General features: G+C 50.9%; 1 protein-coding gene across 20 annotated transcripts in view; it reads right to left on the bottom strand.

Annotated features, from left to right (window-relative positions):
* The window catches only part of LOC126295205 (GRB10-interacting GYF protein 2), a 169,072-nt gene that overhangs the window by 20,089 nt on the left and 129,741 nt on the right, over window positions 1-19,242 (bottom strand). For all 20 annotated transcript variants that reach the window (XM_049987532.1, XM_049987536.1, XM_049987521.1 and 17 more), the window contains 2 exons: window positions 4,821-5,111; window positions 2,190-2,419 (listed from right to left, as the gene is read on the bottom strand). In XM_049987532.1, coding sequence (XP_049843489.1) covers window positions 2,190-2,419; window positions 4,821-5,111 — 521 coding nt within the window. The remainder of the gene's footprint in view (window positions 1-2,189; window positions 2,420-4,820; window positions 5,112-19,242) is intronic.

Raw genomic sequence — 19,242 nt, 5'->3', positions numbered from 1 at the left:
AATGCAGAGGAGAGAAGGAGATGGACAATCGTCCTCGTAAGCATCCCTACCTCAGTTACAAATTTGGCTGGGTGCCGACAGGACTCTCAAGTGTGGTGGTAATGACGACACTAGTAGCAACGCTTCGGGTTCAGAATGTACGGTTTGACTGTTATAACCCCATAACCTGCTCTGATCTTTGACTAAAGAACCACTCTGCCGACGTGAGAAAGACAGTGTGTGTGCAGTAAGGACGCATCTACGTTTTTCATCACCCGATGGACTGCTATGACACCTTGATCAGAGAGATATGTTTGGATTTCTGCCTCAGTCAGACCATTGAGCAGCTTACTGTAAATAACACCATAGGAAGAATTCAGAGTTTGACGGGTGTCGATATGTACAGGATAGCTGTGGAGGAGCAAATCTGCAAGCAGTTGTTGTGTTTGAGAACCAGAAGTAGTTTCCAAAAGCAAAGTGCCATTGCGTAAATGAGAGCAGGATCTCTCAGAGCCAGAAATTACAACACCTTTCTGAATAATAAACAGTTTTACTGTAATGAAGGACTGACTGACTCTTCAGTACATGAAACCACAAGGAACTACAGTGCAGCTGGGAGAGTCTGAATCGTTAGCCTCATTCTGTTTATGCTTCGTAGGCGCCGACTGTGAAGATCATTGACTCATGGCGAGAAAATCCCCAAGACTCCAATGGTGCGCTCCTTCCAACTCGGGGGGCCCTTCATATAAGGACGCACCTGCCTTACGCGACTGTTCACACCTCAGATCACACCTCCCAAACACCTGGCAGAAGAACCAATCGGCAATTTGGGAAGGTAGCTAAGGCAATCACCCCTCCCTGGGCCTGGCCTCTACCTGAGGACACATGCGAATCCTACCCTACCTGTCGACCTGGGGCTGGGAATTAACACGTTACCCAGTCACTTGTCAATTACACGTCAAGACGTGTGGGCCAGTCTTCAGGAGCACACAGGGAGGAAGAGGAAAAAGTGGAACCTCAAATGTTGAAGCGGAGAAGGTGAAGGTGAATGAAGGAAGAAAAAAGGATAGAAAAACAGTGGAGAGTATTCTGATATTGACCAATTGACTACCGAAAATGCAGAACACTTGTCCAAAAACGGCCCAGACATGTTCCCCAAGGGAGGAGAGAAAGAACAGCAAGAGGATAGACATGTAGGATGGAAGGGAAAAGATGCTGCAAAGGCTGGGGTACCACGATAACCAAGCACAACCCATCAAAGAGCGGCAAGCCCCCTGGGGGACCCTTGCCTCTGATGGAACAATTACTGTCGAGGACAACATACTGAGTTCTATTACTTAAGAAGTTTTCGGTGGTTTAGAACGTGGTCTGTCTACTGAAATCAGTTTGCAGAAGAGTTTTTTGTGCAAGTGGGCTAAATATACCTCTTTTTGGGGTTGACAAAAATAGTCAACTTTGCCCTCAATATGTAAACTACTGGAAAGCAACAGGAGAATGAAATTTTGTATTCTACGACTTTGTATTGCTAAGTTATTATATGCAAAGTTTTATGTTTATTCTGCAATTACTTCTGGAGGTACATAAAGCTAAGTTTCACACTTTTTTTTTTCAAGCATCTATTTTTATGTCGGACTTTGCTTAAAATTATCCATCTGAAAATCATTCAAGAAATCTTTTTTTATTATTTAAGAGAGTGCAGAAGTTGTACAAGACGGTCAAGTTTTGTTTCCCAAATGAAAAGATTGCCACAGACGACGTCTTAAAATTGCTTAAAACTCGGGGGTGCACTGTTGAGAGTTGTGCTATGGAGTCACAAAAGTATTACATTGGAAAAAGTAATATTTTACCTATCTCCATTGGCAACATGTGTGAATGTTCACACACAATTTCAGCAAAGTCCGTGATGCTCACACGGGATCTTTTTCAGAGATATGACCACTTGGCACGGAATTGACCAATACTGTCTCTGTGTCACTGTTAATTAAAATGCTGTGTCCACTATAAATCAAAGCAAACATTCTGTGACAATCTGTATAACAGTGTGCACAAAGTTCTTCCATCTATGAAACAGAATATGCAAATGCAAGTACTGGTATAACTGTAAGTTTCAGATGCTCAATATTGTAAAGTATCTGCCCCGTACATGATGCAACGGACAGATAATAATAAAATAATAACAAAATCAGAATTGAAAAACCTGAGCAGGATACCTTAACCTCGTGGAAATCTTGCGAGGGCGTAATTGCCGGCGCAGGAGTGCTGAGGTCATCCTCGGGCGTGCGATCCCGCGCGGCCTTCTGCTGCTGCAGCTTGCTGCGACGCTCGAGGAATTGCCTGCTGAACTCCTGTGCATCACGACCCTCGCCCAGGTACACCCTCACGTAATCCTTCACTTCGTACGCCGACTCGATGTCTCGCAGGAATGCCACAAATGTCGGCACTGGAAAATATACAAGGAAGCTGGGTTTGATGAATGTGTAAATGGTTGAGAAAACCTGATATCTCGTTAACACATACCTAGCAATTTCAGAAACTATTTACAATGTTTTAGCAATTACACGGGATGTGCATACACAGCATATCACTCGTTTTGCTCGTATTTTACACGGTTGTAGTGCTTATATGCCTACAACACGTACTGCTCAAGCACAATGTCCTCCTTGAGCCTTTTTAACAAATCAGAGTTTGAAGTATCAGGAACAGCAGTGGAAGCACAAGGAGCTGTCAATCAGAGCCTACAACTCTGTCAGGACTGTGATTCAATTGGTTCTTCCCCGAATGTTCCACGAAACAGTTGTACTGCTTCGCCAAATCATGTTTCTTAGGAAAGGAACAGTAATACAGATGCACCTGTGCACATATTGCTGCCCGTGTTACTGAACGCCATTATTGGCACTCACCACCAGTTGCAGATTGCCTGCTTAATGGCGTCCAGGGGGGAAAAAATGTAATTTTCAATATTTTGCATAATTATTGTCCAAATTTAAAACGCTTCCATAATAAACTCATTAAGAGGTATAATCTTATGTTAAAAGTTTAACACAATAAGACAAGTATTACAATCAGAAACTGAGTGTTTGTCTTAGGCCAGTGTAAAATGTTTATCGCTTACTGCGTTTCACTGTTCGTGTAGTAAAAGATACGAAGTTTTAATTTATTACTTCTTTACTATCGACCCTACTAACAACAGAGTTTGCAGACAGCACCCTCATATAACACTGAATGCAGTTCCTAAACTATATCATTGTATTATGCATAGTTTCAAACATGAAATATCATTAACATTGAGGTGTATGAAAAACTTGCTTTTGCTTAAAACGTGAGTGCAAATTACCTGAACAGTATTCATCCAGTGTTTCACAATGAGAGTACTTAGTGACTTCCAACAAAGTTTAAGCATAATTTCAAAACTTTTCTAAACCTTTTCCTCACTTAAATACTTAACACAATTCCCTCATTAAAGCCATCAAACACTTCAATTTGTTTTGTACATGCGAGTTTCACTGTTTAAAGAATTGGGGTCTACTGGTGAACTTATAATACACTTTAAACTATGCACATGTGCTAGTGTACACATATGAATGCATCATATGTTCATTTAATTGCTATTTTGTAATTATTATTATGTGTACTGTTGAAGAATATCATAACGAAGTCATATCAGGTTAATACTGCTTTGAATGATGTTCACTGTATTATTATTAATATTAATAACAATAATAATAAAATAGCAAAATTACAGGACTTAAGAGCATAGTATGGGCAGATTTCTATTTAGCGTCTGCTGCTTTACCTAACTAGCTAAGGCTATAACACCACAGTTGAAAGGCTTGTGCTCTCATTTCTCATTTGCTTTGCCTTTTAACAGCGTTAAAAAAACTACGAGGCAGAATTTATTGCACTGCACAACAGCAGAATTTGTTACACCTCTGTATGTACTGCGACTGTGCAAAGATAAGCAAAATCGATAATTTATTCGCTTACTGTATTAGACCACTGACAATAGAGACCTCACGTGATGTCAGTAAACTGAAATCAACAGCAATAAGCTGATGAGTTGACTGTATCGCAGGTGGTTTACGGAATGAATATTAATTTTTCTTTCCTTATTTTTTGTTTAATTTTTTTTATTACAGTGGTGGCGTGCACTAGTGGAGTCTTGTGCAGTATTTGCATGCTTCGAAAAATGTATAAAAGTAAATAATATTTCATTACATTGGCAAGGTTGCCTTAAAACATAAAAACTTCGCAAACATTTTTAAAGATTAAGTCAATGAACCTAAGGAGTGACAGTACTGCAGTCGAAATGTGTATGGTCTACAAAATTATGTTTATTTGGGTATAAATATTATGATTTTAATATTGTGGGTCCTGTTGCATTGAAAAATACGTGCAGAAATTTACGAGACATTAATAGGTGTATCTTTCTTTTTTTCTGTCCACGCCACAAACTTCATCAAGTAACATCAATACTGTCAACATTTCTCCAATTGATGATTTGTCTGGTGGTATTCCCCTCAAGTACTGGTAGCACTCTCAACAAAACAGAAAGCCGTGACAGGAGCAAGATAACTTTTGCATAACAGTAATTACAAGATACAGTCCACAATTAAGCAGTTCTTTCTTCTACTGTAACAGCACATCTTATAAGGACAACTCTATTTGAAACAGCCTACTGAACCAATGGTGCTGCTGCACAGAACAAAAAGCCCAGTTCGGAACCAGCATTAACACATGGCAAGGGTGTACATGAGGAGTGGCAAAAAATTCACTTACGTTTCACAGAGCTAACATCACTATCATACTGTTTGCAGATGTTCACAGTTTGTGTCACAACTCACCATCTATGGAGTGTTTCAGAGATCCGAGCGCATCCGTACACCACTGTGTGAACTCGTCAGGGCGAGGCTCGAACAGCTTCATGACCACGGCCTCCTCTTTCTTGCTGCGCGTTTTCGTATTCGCTGGCATGTTTTTCCATGGCTGTGTGGTGTTGGCATTGCCACCACTGTTCTTGTTGTTGCCCGATGAGTTATTGTTGATAATGTTGTTGTTGTGGTTTGTGGCAGATCGGCTCTTTGAAATAGGCACAGCTGCAGAGGTTTTGGCCGCGTCCTCCCAGAAGCCTGAACCTTAAAGCAACATAGCAAAAACTGGAATAAGAACACTTACGCAGATAATACTGTAGAGATGCACTATACAAACATCTGTTTATTTTATGCATCTAAGAACTTTGAGAAGTAGTAGTGAATAACACCAACATTTGTTCGGGAGCACGGACCTGCTGAATTTCAGATACAATACTTTCTCTTTAGCAATAGAGAATACAGCGCAAAAATAAAGTACGATACATAGAAACCACTCTCATAACACTAATCACTAACACAAGCACAATGTTTATTGATAAACAAAACTTATGTATAACTGTCCAATTGAAAAAAATAAAATAAACAAAAAGAGAGAGTCAGGTGAGGGAGGGAGGGAGAGAGAGAGGAGAGAGGGGGGGAGAGAGGAGAGAAGGGGGAGAGAGAAGAGAGGGGGGTTGGTTGGTTGGTTGGTTTGTGGGATTAAAGGGACCAGACTACTATGGTCATCAGTCCCTTGTTCCATAAAAACTAAAACCACCGAAGAGAATTTAAAAAAAAAACCACACGAACAACAGGAAAGACAGCAGACGAAACAGGACATGAAATACTCTGACAGAGACCAGACAAAACAAATTAAAACACACAGTGTGACGGTGGTTGGCCTTCCGTAGAGAAAAAGAGGAAAAGCCAACCACCAAGGACACTTTAAAAACTCAGTTTAAAATCAGAGGCTAAAAGCCAGAATCAACACTAAAAAAACTCAGATTAAAGGATAAAAACCCCCTGCCCGAATAAAACACAAAACCAAATCCATCATGGCAGAGTCATCTGATAAAAGAGCAGAGAGCGTGTCAGGCATTGCAAAAGTCTGCCTGAGCACGGTTAAAAGGGCGCACTCCGACAGAATATGGACCACCGTCAATGACGCCCCACAACGACAAAGAGGGGGATCCTCACGACACAGAAAATAACTGTGCGTGAGTCGGGTGTGGCCAATGTGGAGCCGACAAAGAATGACTGAGACCCTGCGGTTAGCTCGCATGGATGACCGCCACACAGTCGTCGTGTCCTTGACGGCACGGAGTTTGTTAGGGGTGGTCAGACCGCGCCATTCAGCATCCCAAAACGAGATAACTTTGCGGCGTAAGACTGCCCGCAAATCAGCCGCCAGGAGGCCAATCTCCAGAGATGGCGCACTGGTGGCCTCTTTCGCCAGGCGGTCAACAGTTTCATTGCCGGGTATACCAACATGGCCTGGGGTCCAAACAAAGACCACAGACCTGCCGCTACGGGCGAGAGTATGCAGGGACTCCTGGATAGCCATCACCAGACGAGAACGAGGGAAACACTGGTCGAGAGCTCGTAAACCGCTCAGGGAATCGCTACAGATAACGAAGGACTCACCTGAGCAGGAGCGGATATACTCTAGGGCACGAAAGATGGCGACCAGCTCAGCAGTGTAAACACTGCAGCCAGCCGGCAATGAATGTTGTTCAGAATGGTCCCCTAGAGTTAGTGCATAACCGACTAGACTAGCAACCATCGAACCCTCAGTGTAGACAACGCCAGAGCCCTGGTACGTGGCCAGGATGGAATAAAAGCGGCGTCTGAAGGCCTCCGGAGGAACTGAGTCCTTCGGGCCATGTGCCAAGTCGAGCCGAAGGCAAGGGCGAGGCACACACCACTGGGGTGTACGCAGGGGGGCCCGGAAAGGAGGTGGAACAGGGAAACACCCAAGCCAGGAAAGGAGCTGTTTGACACGTACGGCGATCGGACAACCCAACTGGTTGGTTGGGTGTGGGATTGAAGGGACCAGACTGCTAAGGTCATCGGTCTCTTGTTCCACGAGAAAATCACACGAAATAAAAACTGTCAGTCGTTAAAAACGGAGAACTGAGACAAGGGACGACACAATACAAGAAAGACAGACAAAGACCAGACAAACGGAACTAAAATCACACCGAGTGTGAAGGTGGTTGGCCGACCATGAAAATAAGGAAAAGCCAACCACCAAATGACATTAAAACCCACAGTTTAAAACCACAGGCCAAAGGCCCAAGTCAATACAGGAAATAAAAGGACAAACACTCAAATCATACGATAAAAACCCCCTGCCCGAATAAAACTCAACACGAGGTCCGCCATAGCAACGTCATCACATAAAAGGGCAGGGAGGGTATCAGGCAGCGCAAACGTCTGCCTGAGTCCTGTTAAAAGCGGGCAGTCCACCAAAATGTGGACCACTGTCAGAGCTGCCCCGCAGCGACATAGCGGTGGGTCCTCGCGGCGCAACAAATGGCCGTGCGTCAGCCACATGTGGCCAACGCGCAGCCGGCAGAGGACGACAAGAGTCCTTCCGAGAGGCCCGCATGGAGGAGCGCCACACAACGGTCGTCTCCTTCACCGCCCGAAGTTTGTTGCGCGTGGGCAGGGTGCGCCACTCGTCACCCCAGGCACCAAGCACTTTCTGGCGCAAAAGCGACAGGAGATCACACTCCATAAGGCCGCGTTCCAGAGCCGGTGAACTCACTGCCTGTTTAGCCAGTGTGTCAACCCGCTCATTGCCCGGGATGCCGACATGACCTGGGGTCCAAACAAAGACCACGGAGCGGCCGCAACGGGCAAGAGCATGGAGCGACCCGTGGATGGCCATCACCAGGCGGGAACGAGGAAAGCACTGGTCAAGAGCTCGTAAACCACTCAGGGAGTCACTACAGATGACAAAGGACTCACCTGAGCGGGAGCGGATATACTCTAGGGCGCGATAGATGGCAACCAACTCGGCAGTGTATACACTGTTCCCGGGTGCCAGCGACCGTTGCCCACAATGATCCTCTAGAGTAAGAGCGTAACCAGTGCGACCAGAGACCATCGAACCGTCGGTATAGGCCACGGCAGATCCGGGAAACTCGACAAGGAGAGAAACAAAGCGGCAGCCGAGGGCCGGAGGAGGGACCGAGTCTTTCGGACCCTGTGCCAAATCCAGCCGAATGCATGGTCGGCGCACACACCAAGGGGGCAGACGGAGATTGGCCCGGAAAACAGGCGGGAGAGGAAATAACTCAATCCCACACAGTAGAGCCCAGATGCGAACCGCGATCGTACAGCCTGACCGGGGCCGCCTGTCTGGAAGATGGACGATCGAGTGCGGGAACAGGAGACAGTAGTTGGGCTGTCAACAGGGCTTGTCCGAAATGCTCCTGTGGCGAGTCGGATCCCGCAGTGATGGATGGGATCCAGCAATTGCAATGCTGATGGCGATGCCGAACCATAAGCCACACACCCATAATCAAGGTGGGACTGGATCAGCGCTTGATACAGCCGGAGAAGGGTGGACCGATCGGCACCCCATCTGGTGTGGCTAAGGCAACGGAGAGCGTTTAAATGCTGCCAGCATGTTTGTTTAAGCTGCCTAATATGAGACAGCCAAGTCAACCGGACATCAAATACCAGTCCCAAGAACCGATGCGTCTCTACCACAGCAAGAGGTTCACCGTCAAGGTAAAGGCGTGGCTCAGGGTGAACCATGCGACGCCGGCAGAAATGCATAACTGGAAGCCGTGCGCTACAGCCCACGACTGCGCCTTGCCGATAGCGCCCTCCAGCTGGCGCTCAGCAACTGCAATGCCAGCGGAGCTGTAGTAGAGGCAGAAGTCGTCTGCATACAACGAAGCTGCGACGGACGATCCCACCACCTCAGCGAGCCCATTGATCGCAATTAAAAACAGGGAGACACTGAGGACAGACCCCTGTGGGACCCCGTTCTCCTGGACCCGGGAGGAACTATGGGACGCAGCAACTTGCATGCGGAAGGAACGATACGACAGAAAATTCTGAATAAAAATCGGGAGCGGGCCCCTAAGACCCCACCCATGAAGTGTGGCCAGGATGTGATATTGCCAAGTCGTATCGTACGCCTTCCGCATGTCGAAGAAGACGGCAACCAGATGTTGGCGGCGTGCAAAGGCTGTACGGACGGCAGACTCTAGGGAGACCAGATTATCGACGGCAGAGCGGCCTTTACGGAACCCACCCTGAGACGGAGCCAGAAGGCCTCGAGACTCGAGGAGCCAACTCAACCTCCGGCTCACCATACGTTCTAGCAACTTGCAAAGAACGTTGGTGAGGCTTATGGGGCGGTAGCTGTCCACCTCCAGCGGGTTCTTGCCAGGTTTCAACACGGGGAGGACGATGCTTTCTCGCCATTGAGATGGGAACACACCCTCAACCCAGATGCGGTTGAAAACATCTAGGAGGCGTCGCTGGCAATTCACAGAGAGGTGTTTCAGCATCTGGCTGTGGATGTGGTCTGGCCCAGGAGCCGTATCAGGGCAAGCAGATAGTGCACTCTGGAATTCCCAGTCGCTGAAAGGAGCATTGTACGACTCCGCGTGGCGCGTGTGAAAGGAAAGCCTCCAACTTTCCAACCGCTCTTTCCGGGAGCGGAAGGCCAGTGGGTAATTCGTAGATGCGGAACACTGAGCAAAATGCGCTGCTAACCGGTTCGCAATCGTGTCGGAGTCAGGACACACCACTCCATTCAGCGAAAGCCCAGGGACAGAGACAGGTGGCCGATAGCCATGGAGTCGCCTAATCTTAGCCCAAACCTGCGATGCAGAGGTACGGACGCAAATGGTGGAAACATACCGTTCCCAGCACTCCTGCTTCCGTTGGCGAATAAGGCGTCGGGCACGGGCACGGAGCTGTTTAAAAACGATGAGGTTCTCCAAGGACGGGTGCCGCTTATGGCGTTGAAGAGCCCGCCGGCGATCTCTAATCGCCTCTGCGATCTCGGGCGCCCACCAAGGCACAGTCCTCCGCCGAGGGGACCCGGATGAACAGGGAATCGCAGATGCCGCCGCAGAAACGATGCCGGTGGTGACCGACTGAACCACCGCATCAATGGTGTCATGGGAAGGAGGTGCGATAGTGGCGAGAGAGGAGAACAAGCCCCAATCAGCCTTATTCAGAGCCCATCTGGAGGGGCGTTCAGAAGAGTGACGCTGTGGTAGTGACAGAAAGATGGGGAAATGGTCACTACCACATAAGTCGTCATGGACACTCCAGTGGATGGATGGTGAAAGTCCGGGGCTGCAGATAGAAAGGTCGATGGCCGAAAATGTGCCATGGACTACGCTGAAATGTGTCGGCTCTCCCGTGTTTAAGAGGCAGAGGTCAAACTGCGAGAGAAGAGTCTCGACATCTCTACCCCGGCCAGTAATCACGGCGCTACCCCACAGGGGGTTATGGGCGTTAAGGTCGCCCAGTAACACAAAAGGAGGAGGCAGTTGTGCTATCAATGCAGCCAACACATGACGCGAGACATCACCATCTGGCGGAAGATACAAACTGCAGACAGTAATATGCTGAGGCGTCCACATCCTTACAGCGACAGCCTCTAAAGGTGTGTGAAGAGGTACACATTCGCTGTAGACAGAGTTAAGGATGTAGACGCAGGCTCCATCAGATACCCTCTCATAAGCTGCCCGGTTCTTGTAATAACCCCGATACCCATGTAGGGCAGGGGTCCGCATTGCCGGAAACCAAGTTTCCTGTAGGGCAATGCAGAGGAAAGGGTGACTGCTGATGAGTTGGCGAAGCTCAGCGAGGTGGTGGAAATAAGCGCTGCAGTTCCACTGGAGTATCGCTTTGTCCATGTCCGAAAAAGGCGTGAAGGGACCGAGGAGGCAAATCACGCCACTGGGTCACCTGCTGCCACCGATGGAGGACCAGTACAATCTGCTTCCATGGTGTCTGAGGGTCCGGCGAGATCCAGGTCCTCAGCGGACGCCCGGATCTCCACCTTATCCTCGGACGCAGAGCCTGTAGGGAGCAGTGGGGTGGATGCCACCGCGTGTTCCTTGGCCTTAGAGGTCTTCTTCTTCGTCTTGTCTCTCTGGTCCTTGGGTTTCATTGGATGGGAGGGCTCCAGCGAGTCAGTCTCCGGGACGGAGGAGGAGCGGGAAGCCCTGCGACCCGCCACTGGTCTGCTTTTCTTCCATTGGCTGATGTCACCCTTCCCAGAGGCGGAAACCTGGGAAGGAAGGGACCCAAGGGACCCTTTCCGTGTTATTCGAGCCGGGGAAGTTTGAGACTTCCCCAGCTTAGAAGTGGGGACTGATGTCCCCGATGGTTGGGGGGTTGCTGCTCCTGAGGCAGGTAGTGCAGGAGCAGCAGGGAGTGAAGTGCCCCCCACCATCAAGGGGGCAGGTGTAGCATTCTGGCTCTCAGAGGTGGCAGTCTGAGGGAGAGCTAATGGGGCCATAACAGTAGTAGCCGCGGCGTAAGAAGCAGTCATTCGAACAGGATGGAGGCGTTCGAACTTCTGCCTGGCCTCAGTGTATGTCAGGCGGTCCAGGGTCTTATACTCCATGATTTTGCGCTCTTTCTGGAAGATCCTGCAGTCCGGCGAGCAAGGCGAGTGGTGCTCTCCGCAGTTTACACAGATGGGAGGCGGAGCACATGGAGTATTGGGATGTGATGGGCGTCCACAATCTCGACATGTGAGGCTGGAAGTACAGCGGGAAGACATATGCCCGAACTTCCAGCACTTAAAGCACCGCATCGGGGGAGGGATATATGGCTTGACGTCACAATGATAGACCATCACCTTGACCTTCTCAGGTAAAGTATCACCCTCGAAGGCAAAGATGAAGGCACCGGTGGCAACCTGCTTATCCCTTGGACCACGATGTACGCGCCGGACGAAGTGAACACCTCGCCGCTCTAAATTGGCGCGAAGCTCGACATCGGACTGCAATAGAAGGTCCCGATGGAATATTATGCCCTGGACCATATTAAGACTCTTATGGGGCGTGATTGTAACCGGAACATCCCCCAGCTTGTTACAATCGAGTAACCGGTGGGACTGGGCGGAAGACGCCGATTTGATCAAAACCGAGCCCGAGCGCATTTTGGACAAGCCCTCCACCTCCCCGAACTTGTCCTCTAAGTGCTCGACGAAGAACTGAGGCTTCATGGATGTAAAGGATTCACCATCAGCTCTCGCACACACCAGGTAGCGGAGCGAGTATGTTTCGCTGGCATCCTTAGTCTTTCGTTCCTCCCATGGTGTAGCCAGGGAGGGGAACGATTTGGGGTCATATGTAGTTGCGTTGTATTGAGCCCTGGAACGCTTAGAGACTGCTGGCGGCTGGCCGCCAGCAAGAGATGATGTACCACGCTTCATTGCGGGTCATCCGCCCTGATGCCACCTACTCCGACCAAGGGCCCTCCCCACGGGCGCCACCCAGCCTCAGCAACGACCACCTGGCAGGATGGCCATTGCCGGGAGTCCCAATGCCCCAAGGAGATAGGCATCTACTCCTTGGCATACGTGGGGAGTTAACGGCACTGGCATCAGCAGAGCGATCCCTGTGTAGTCAGGGGGCTACAACCAACAGGGTACATGGCGGCCCCACCACAACGGACTGGTTACCGTGCTGGTTTCAGGTGATGTAGTCCAATATCGTCATTGGCGCATAAAGGGACACAGCATAGCAGACTGCAATAAACTGCACCCAAGAACAAATCCACGCCCAAGAGATGGTAGGTGAGCGGGACTGCTAAGCGATGACGACAAACCTGGCTAGAGATGGTAATGCATGATGGACACATCGCTCCTTGTAAGGCGCCCTTCCCCAATCGGCTCACTCTTCGGAAAATTTAGAAGGATGGAGGTCAAACCCGTTAGGGGACCATCTCACAAGGCCAAAACGTTTGAGACTCCTTTTAGTCGCCTCTTACGACAGGCAGGAATACCGTGGGCCTATTCTTACCCCCGAACCCACAGGGGGTAACCCAACTGGGGCCGACGTTCTGGGGAACGACTGACTGCGGGAAGAGGACACGATAATTTGGATGCCCGGGCAAGCTAAAAACATGGGCAGCATAAGCAGCCAGTAATTGTTGGCGTCGTAACCGCAGTGGAGGGACACCTGCCTCCACAAGTATGCTGTCCACAGGGCTGGTTCGGAAGGCACCAGTGGCAAGGCGTATCCCGCTGTGGAGGATTGGGTCCAGCACCCGCAACGCAGATGGGGATGCTGAGCCATAATCCAGACTCCCGTAGTCCAGACGGGACTGGATTAACGCCTGGTAAAGCCATAGGAGAGTAGATCGGTCGGCGCCCCACCTAGTGTGGCTCAGGCATCGCATAGCATTTAGATGCCGCCAACACGCCTGTTTAAGCTGCCGAATATGAGGCAGCCAAGTCAACCGGGCATCAAAAACCATCCCCAAAAACCTATGTGACTCCACCACTTTAAGAAGCTCGCCGTCAAGATAAAGCCGCGTCTCTGGGTGAACAGTGTGTCGCCGGCAGAAATGCATAACGCAGGTCTTGGCTGCGGAAAACTGAAAACCATGCGCTACAGCCCAAGACTGCGCCTTGCGGATTGCGCTCTGTAGCTGACGTTCAGCAGCTGCAATGCCAATAGAGCTGTAGTAAAGGCAGAAGTCGTCAGCATACAGGGAAGTGAAGACAGTATTTCCCACGGCCGCAGCGAGCCCGTTAATAGCTATTAAAAACAGACACACACTGAGAACAGAACCCTGTGGCACACCGTTCTCCTGGACTTGGGAGGAACTATATGAGGCAGCGACGTGCACGCGGAAGGTACGATACGACAGAAAATTGTGGATATAGATCGGCAGAGGGCCCTGAAGACCCCATCCATGAAGCGTAGAAAGGATGTGATGACGCCATGTCGTATCATACGCCTTCCGCATGTCGAAAAAGACAGCAACCAGATGCTGACGGCGGGCAAATGCAGTACGCATGGCCGACTCCAGGCTCACCAGATTGTCGACAGCTGAGCGGCCTTTACGGTACCCACCCTGAGACGGAGCCAGAAGGCCTCGAGACTCCAGTACCCAATTCAAGCGCCGGCTCACCATCCGTTCAAGCAACTTGCAAAGAACGTTGGTGAGGCTAATGGGACGGTAGCTGTCCACCTCCAAAGGGTTTTTCCCTGGTTTCAGAATGGGGACAGCAAGACTATCCCGCCATTGCGACGGAAACTCACCCTCGACCCAAATGCGGTTGTAAAGATCGAGGAGGCGTCACTGGCAGTCCACCGAAAGATGTTTCAGCATCTGAGAGTGGATGCTATCTGGCCCAGGAGCGGTATCAGGACAAGCGGCGAGGGCACTTCGAAATTCCCACTCACTGAATGGAACATTGTACAATTCAGGATGGTGAGTGCGAAAAGAAAGACTCTGACGTTCTATCCGCTCCTTAATGGAGCGGAATCCCAAGGGGTAGTTGGCAGAAGCGGAATTCATAGCAAAGTGCTCTGCCAAGCGGTTTGCAATGACGTCGGAGTCAGTACAAACTGCTCCATTCAGTGAGAGCGCAGGGACACTGACAGGGGTCCGATAGCCATAGAGGCGGCGAATCTTGGCCCAGACCTGCGATGGAGTGACATGGAGGCCAATGGTGGACACATACCGCTCCCTGCACTCCTGCTTGCGTTGGCGGATAATGCAGCGGGCTCGCGCACGCAGCCGTTTGAAGGCGATAAGGTGGTCGATTGAGGGATGTCGCTTGTGAATCTGGAGCGCCCGCCGGCGATCTTTAATCGCTTCAGCGATCTCAGGCGACCACCAAGGCACAGTCCGCCGCCGAAGGGACCCAGAAGAACGGGGAATGGCAGATTCAGCGGCAGTAACGATGCCGGTGGTGACCGATTGAACCACTGCATCAGTGGCATCGTTAGAGAGAGGCTCAATAGCGGCAGTGGAGGAGAACAAGTCCCAGTCAGCCTGATTCATAGCCCATCTGCTAGGGCGCCCAGAAGACTGACGCTGTGGCAGTGACAGAAAGATCGGAAAGTGGTCACTACCACACAGGTCGTCATGCACTCTCCATTGGACAGACGGTAAGAGGCTAGGGCTACAGATGGAAAGGTCAATGGCGGAGTATGTGCCATGCGCCACGCTGAAGTGTGTGAAGGCACCATCATTTAAGATCGAGAGATCGAGCTGCGCCAATAAATGCTCAACGATGGCGCCTCAACCTGTTGCCACTGACCCGCCCCACAGATGGTTATGGGCGTTAAAGTCGCCCAGTAACAGGAAAGGTGGAGGCAATTGAGCTACCAGAGCAGCCAGGACATGCTGCGCAACATCACCATCCGGTGGAAGGTAAAGACTGCACACGGTAACAGACTGTGGCGTCCACACCCGAACAGCTACAGCCTCTAAAGGTGTGTGGAGAGGTACAGACTCGCTGTGAAGAAAGTTCAGGACATAGATGCAGACGCCACCAGACACCCTTTCATAAGCTGCCCGGTTCTTATAATAACCCCGATAGCCATGGAGGGTGGGGGTTCGCATTGCCGGAAACCAAGTTTCCTGCAGAGCAATGCAGAGGAAAGGGTGAAGGCTGATAAGTTGGCGGAGCTCAGCTAGATGGTGGAAGAAACCGCTGCAGTTCCACTGGAGGATGGTGGTGTCCATGGCTGAGAAAGGCTTGACAGGACTGGGAAGGGAGATTACACCACTGGGTCACCTGCTGCCTCCGATTTAGCACCTGTGATAGTGCTTTCCATGGCGTCTGATGGACCGGCGAGATCGAGGTCCTCAGCGGACGCCAGAATCTCCATCGCATCCTCAGACGCAGAGCTAGAAGGTTGTGGTGGGATGGCTGCCACCGCGAGTTCCTTGGGCTGAGAGCTCTTCTTGGGTTTCTCACGCTGTTCCTTGGGTCGCACCGGCTGGGAGGGCTTCACCGATTCAGTCTCCGAGACGGAGGAGGATCATGAAGCCCTACGACCAGCTGATTGCGGGCACTTACACCACTGTCGGTCGTCAAGCTTCTCGCTGGCGGAAACCTGGGAAGGGAGGGGCCCAAGGGACCCCTTGCGAGCGCGAGAAGCCGAAGAAGTTGGACACTTCTCCAGCTTAGAAGTGGGGACGGACGTCCCCGATGGGTGGGATGGTGTTGCTCCTGAGGTAGGTGGCGCAGGAGCAACCCGGTGGGTAGAGCCCCCCACTGGCGAGGGGACAGGAGGAGTTTTACTACTCATCGAACCGGCCACAATTGGAGAAACAGACGGGGCTAGCACAGGTGTTGTAGCAGCAGCGTAGGAAGATGTCATTCTCACAGGATGGAGTCGGTCATATTTCCTCTTGGCCTCAGTATAGGTTAGTTGGTCCAGGGTCTTGTATTCCATGATTTTACGCTCTTTCTGGAAAATTCGGCAGTCTGGCGAGCAAGGTGAATGGTGCTCCCCGCAGTTGACACAGATGGGAGGCGGGGCACATGGAGTATTGGGATGTGATGGGCGTCCGCAATCTCGACATGTGAGGCTCGAAGTGCAGCGAGAAGACATATGGCCGAACTTCCAGCACTTAAAGCATCGCATCGGGGGAGGGATATAGGGCTTAACGTCACATCGGTAGACCATCATCTTGACTTTTTTCGGTAATGTATCCCCTTTGAAGGCCAAGATGAAGGCACCGGTAGCAATCTGATTTTCCTTCGGACCCCGATGAACGCGCCGGACGAAATGTACACCTCGGCGCTCTAAATTGGCGCGCAGCTCTTCATCAGACTGCAAAAGAAGATCCCTATGGTAAATAACTCCCTGGACCATATTTTAACTCTTATGGGGTGTGATCGTAACGGCAACATTCCCCAACTTGTCACAAGAGAGTAACCGTCGTGACTGGGCAGAGGATGCCGTTTGTATCAGGACTGACCCAGAGCGCATTTTTGACAAGCCCTCCACCTCCCCAAACTTGTCCTCTAAATGCTCGACGAAGAACTGAGGCTTTGTGGAGAGAAATGACTCCCCATCAACCCTCGTACAAACTAAGAAGCGGGGCGAATAACTGCTACTGCCATCCTGAGACTTACGTTCCTCCCACGGTGTGGCCAGGGAGGGGAACATTCTCGGATCGTACTTCTGAACATTAAACTGAGCCCGAGAACGCTTAGAGACTGCTGGCGGCTGGCCACCAGCGAGAGACGATGTACCACGCTTCATTGCGGGTCATCCGCACTGATGCTACCTACTCCGACCAAGGGCCCTCCCCACGGGCGCCACCCAGCCACGGCAAGAGCCACCTGGCAGGATGGCCGTTGCCGGGAGTCCCGATACCCCAGGAGGATAGGCATCTACTCCTTGGCATACGTGGGGAGTTAACGGTGCAGACATCAGTAGAGCGATCCCTGTGTTGTCAGGGGGCTACAACCAACAGGGTACATGGCGGCCCCACCACAACGGACTGGCTACCGTGCTGGATGTTAGGTAACATGTGGTCCATGGTCGCCGTCGGTGTAGTAAGAGGCACTGCACAGTGCAAGGTGTTATCTGCACGCAGAAAAAGTCATGCCCAAGAGACGGAGAGCGGACAGGACTGCAGTTCAACGGTGTATAAGCTGGCGAAAGGTCTGATCGCAAGATGGACACAATGCACCAAGTAAGGTGCCCTTCCCCAATCGGCTCGCTCTTCGGAAAATTTTGAGAGATGGAGGTCAAACCCAACAGGGGACCATCATATAAGGCCGAAAAGTTTGAGACTCCTTTTAGTTACCTCTTACGACAGGCAGGAATACCGCGGGCCTATTCTAACCCCCGAACCCCCCGGGGGCGTGAGAGGGGGGGGGAGAGGAGAGGAGGGAGAGGAGAGGAGAGAAGAGAGAGGGAGAGAGGGGGGAGGGAGGGAGGGAGAGGGGGAGGGGGGTGAGAGATGTGAGAGGGGGGAGGGAGTGGGGTGAGAGGGAGGAGGGAGAGGGGGGAGAGAGGGGGGGAGGGAGAGCGGGGAGAGAGGGGGGAGGGAGAGCGGGGAGAGAGGGGGGAGGGAGAGCGGGGAGAGAGGGGGGAGGGAGAGGGGGGAGAGAGGGGGGAGGGAGAGAGGGGGGAGGGAGAGAGGTGGGAGGGAGAGGGGGGAAAGAGGGGGAGGGAGAGGGGGGAGAGAGGGGGGAGGGAGAGGGGGAGAGAGGGGGAGGGAGAGAGGGAGAGAGGGGGGAGGGAGAGGGGGAGAGAGGGTGGAGGGAGAGGGGGAGAGAGGGGGGAGGGAGAGGGGGAGAGAGGGGGAGGGAGAGGGGGAGAGAGGGGGAGGGAGAGGGGGAGGGAGAGGGGGAGAGAGGGGGGAGGGAGAGGGGGGAGAGAGAGGGGGGAGAGAGGGGGGAGGGAGAGGGGGAGAGGGGGGAGGGAGAGGGGGAGAGGGGGGAGGGAGAGGGGGAGAGGGAGAGAGGGGAGAGGGGGGAGGGAGAGGGGGGAGAGGGGGGAGGGAGAGGGGGGAGAGAGGGGGGGAGGGAGAGGGGCCAACTGCCAGTTTATAATGCCAGCACTATGCACTACAGTGGCTGAAAACAAAATGTGTTAATGTATTCTGACAATGGTGAAATTTTTCCCCTAATGTGTGAACAGCATTGTTTTTAGTTCTACTTCTATGCTAAGTGCCTTTTCGGTTCAACCTATAGTGTTGTCAAGTATCAGTTGCAGGGCTAAGAATGCTCACGAATGGCCGAAATTAATGTTCTGCAGATTTTGCAATTATCAAATTGGGTGGAGAAAGAAAATATGAGGGGCATTTAATAAGTAACGCAACACATTTTTTTCTGAAAGGAGGTTGGTTTTATTTGGGTTCCCAATATGCCAAATTACTCCCCCACTCTTCTGCTTACAAGCCCATATTTTTCATTCACTTTTCAAAGTGACGACCTTATGCACCACCTTAACGGCAGGACCTGTATGTCCGCATGGCACAACTCTACTGGTTGACGTCAGAGCCATGTACTGCATCCTTCATATGGCCCAACAGATGGAAGTCGGGAGGTGCAAGATCCAGACTGTAGGGTGGATGAAGAAGGAAAGTCCACCGAAGTTTTGTTAGCTGCTCTTGGGTGTGCACACCTGTATGAGTCCTTGCGTTGTCATGGAGGGGGAATTGCATTTTTGTGGAAACGAACCTGCTGAAGTTGTTTCCTCAATTTCCTTACGATACCACAATACACTTCAGATTTGATCGTTGCACCATGAGGGAGGACATCAAACAGAATAACTCCCTAGTCCCATAAAACTGTCACCACGACTTTACCGGCTGAGGGTACATCTTTTTCTTCAAGGGGGGATGTTCGGCGACACTCTGTGGCCATTTTGTTTCCAGTTCAAAGAAATGAACCCACGTTTCATTGCATTTGTTGATGATTGACAAAAAATTG

This window comes from Schistocerca gregaria, chromosome 11 (assembly GCF_023897955.1).
Source record: "Schistocerca gregaria isolate iqSchGreg1 chromosome 11, iqSchGreg1.2, whole genome shotgun sequence".
NCBI classification, from domain to species: Eukaryota; Metazoa; Arthropoda; class Insecta; order Orthoptera; family Acrididae; genus Schistocerca; species Schistocerca gregaria.
The sequence above is the reverse complement of the archived record's forward strand: the minus strand, read 5'-3'. Positions and strand labels throughout refer to the sequence as shown.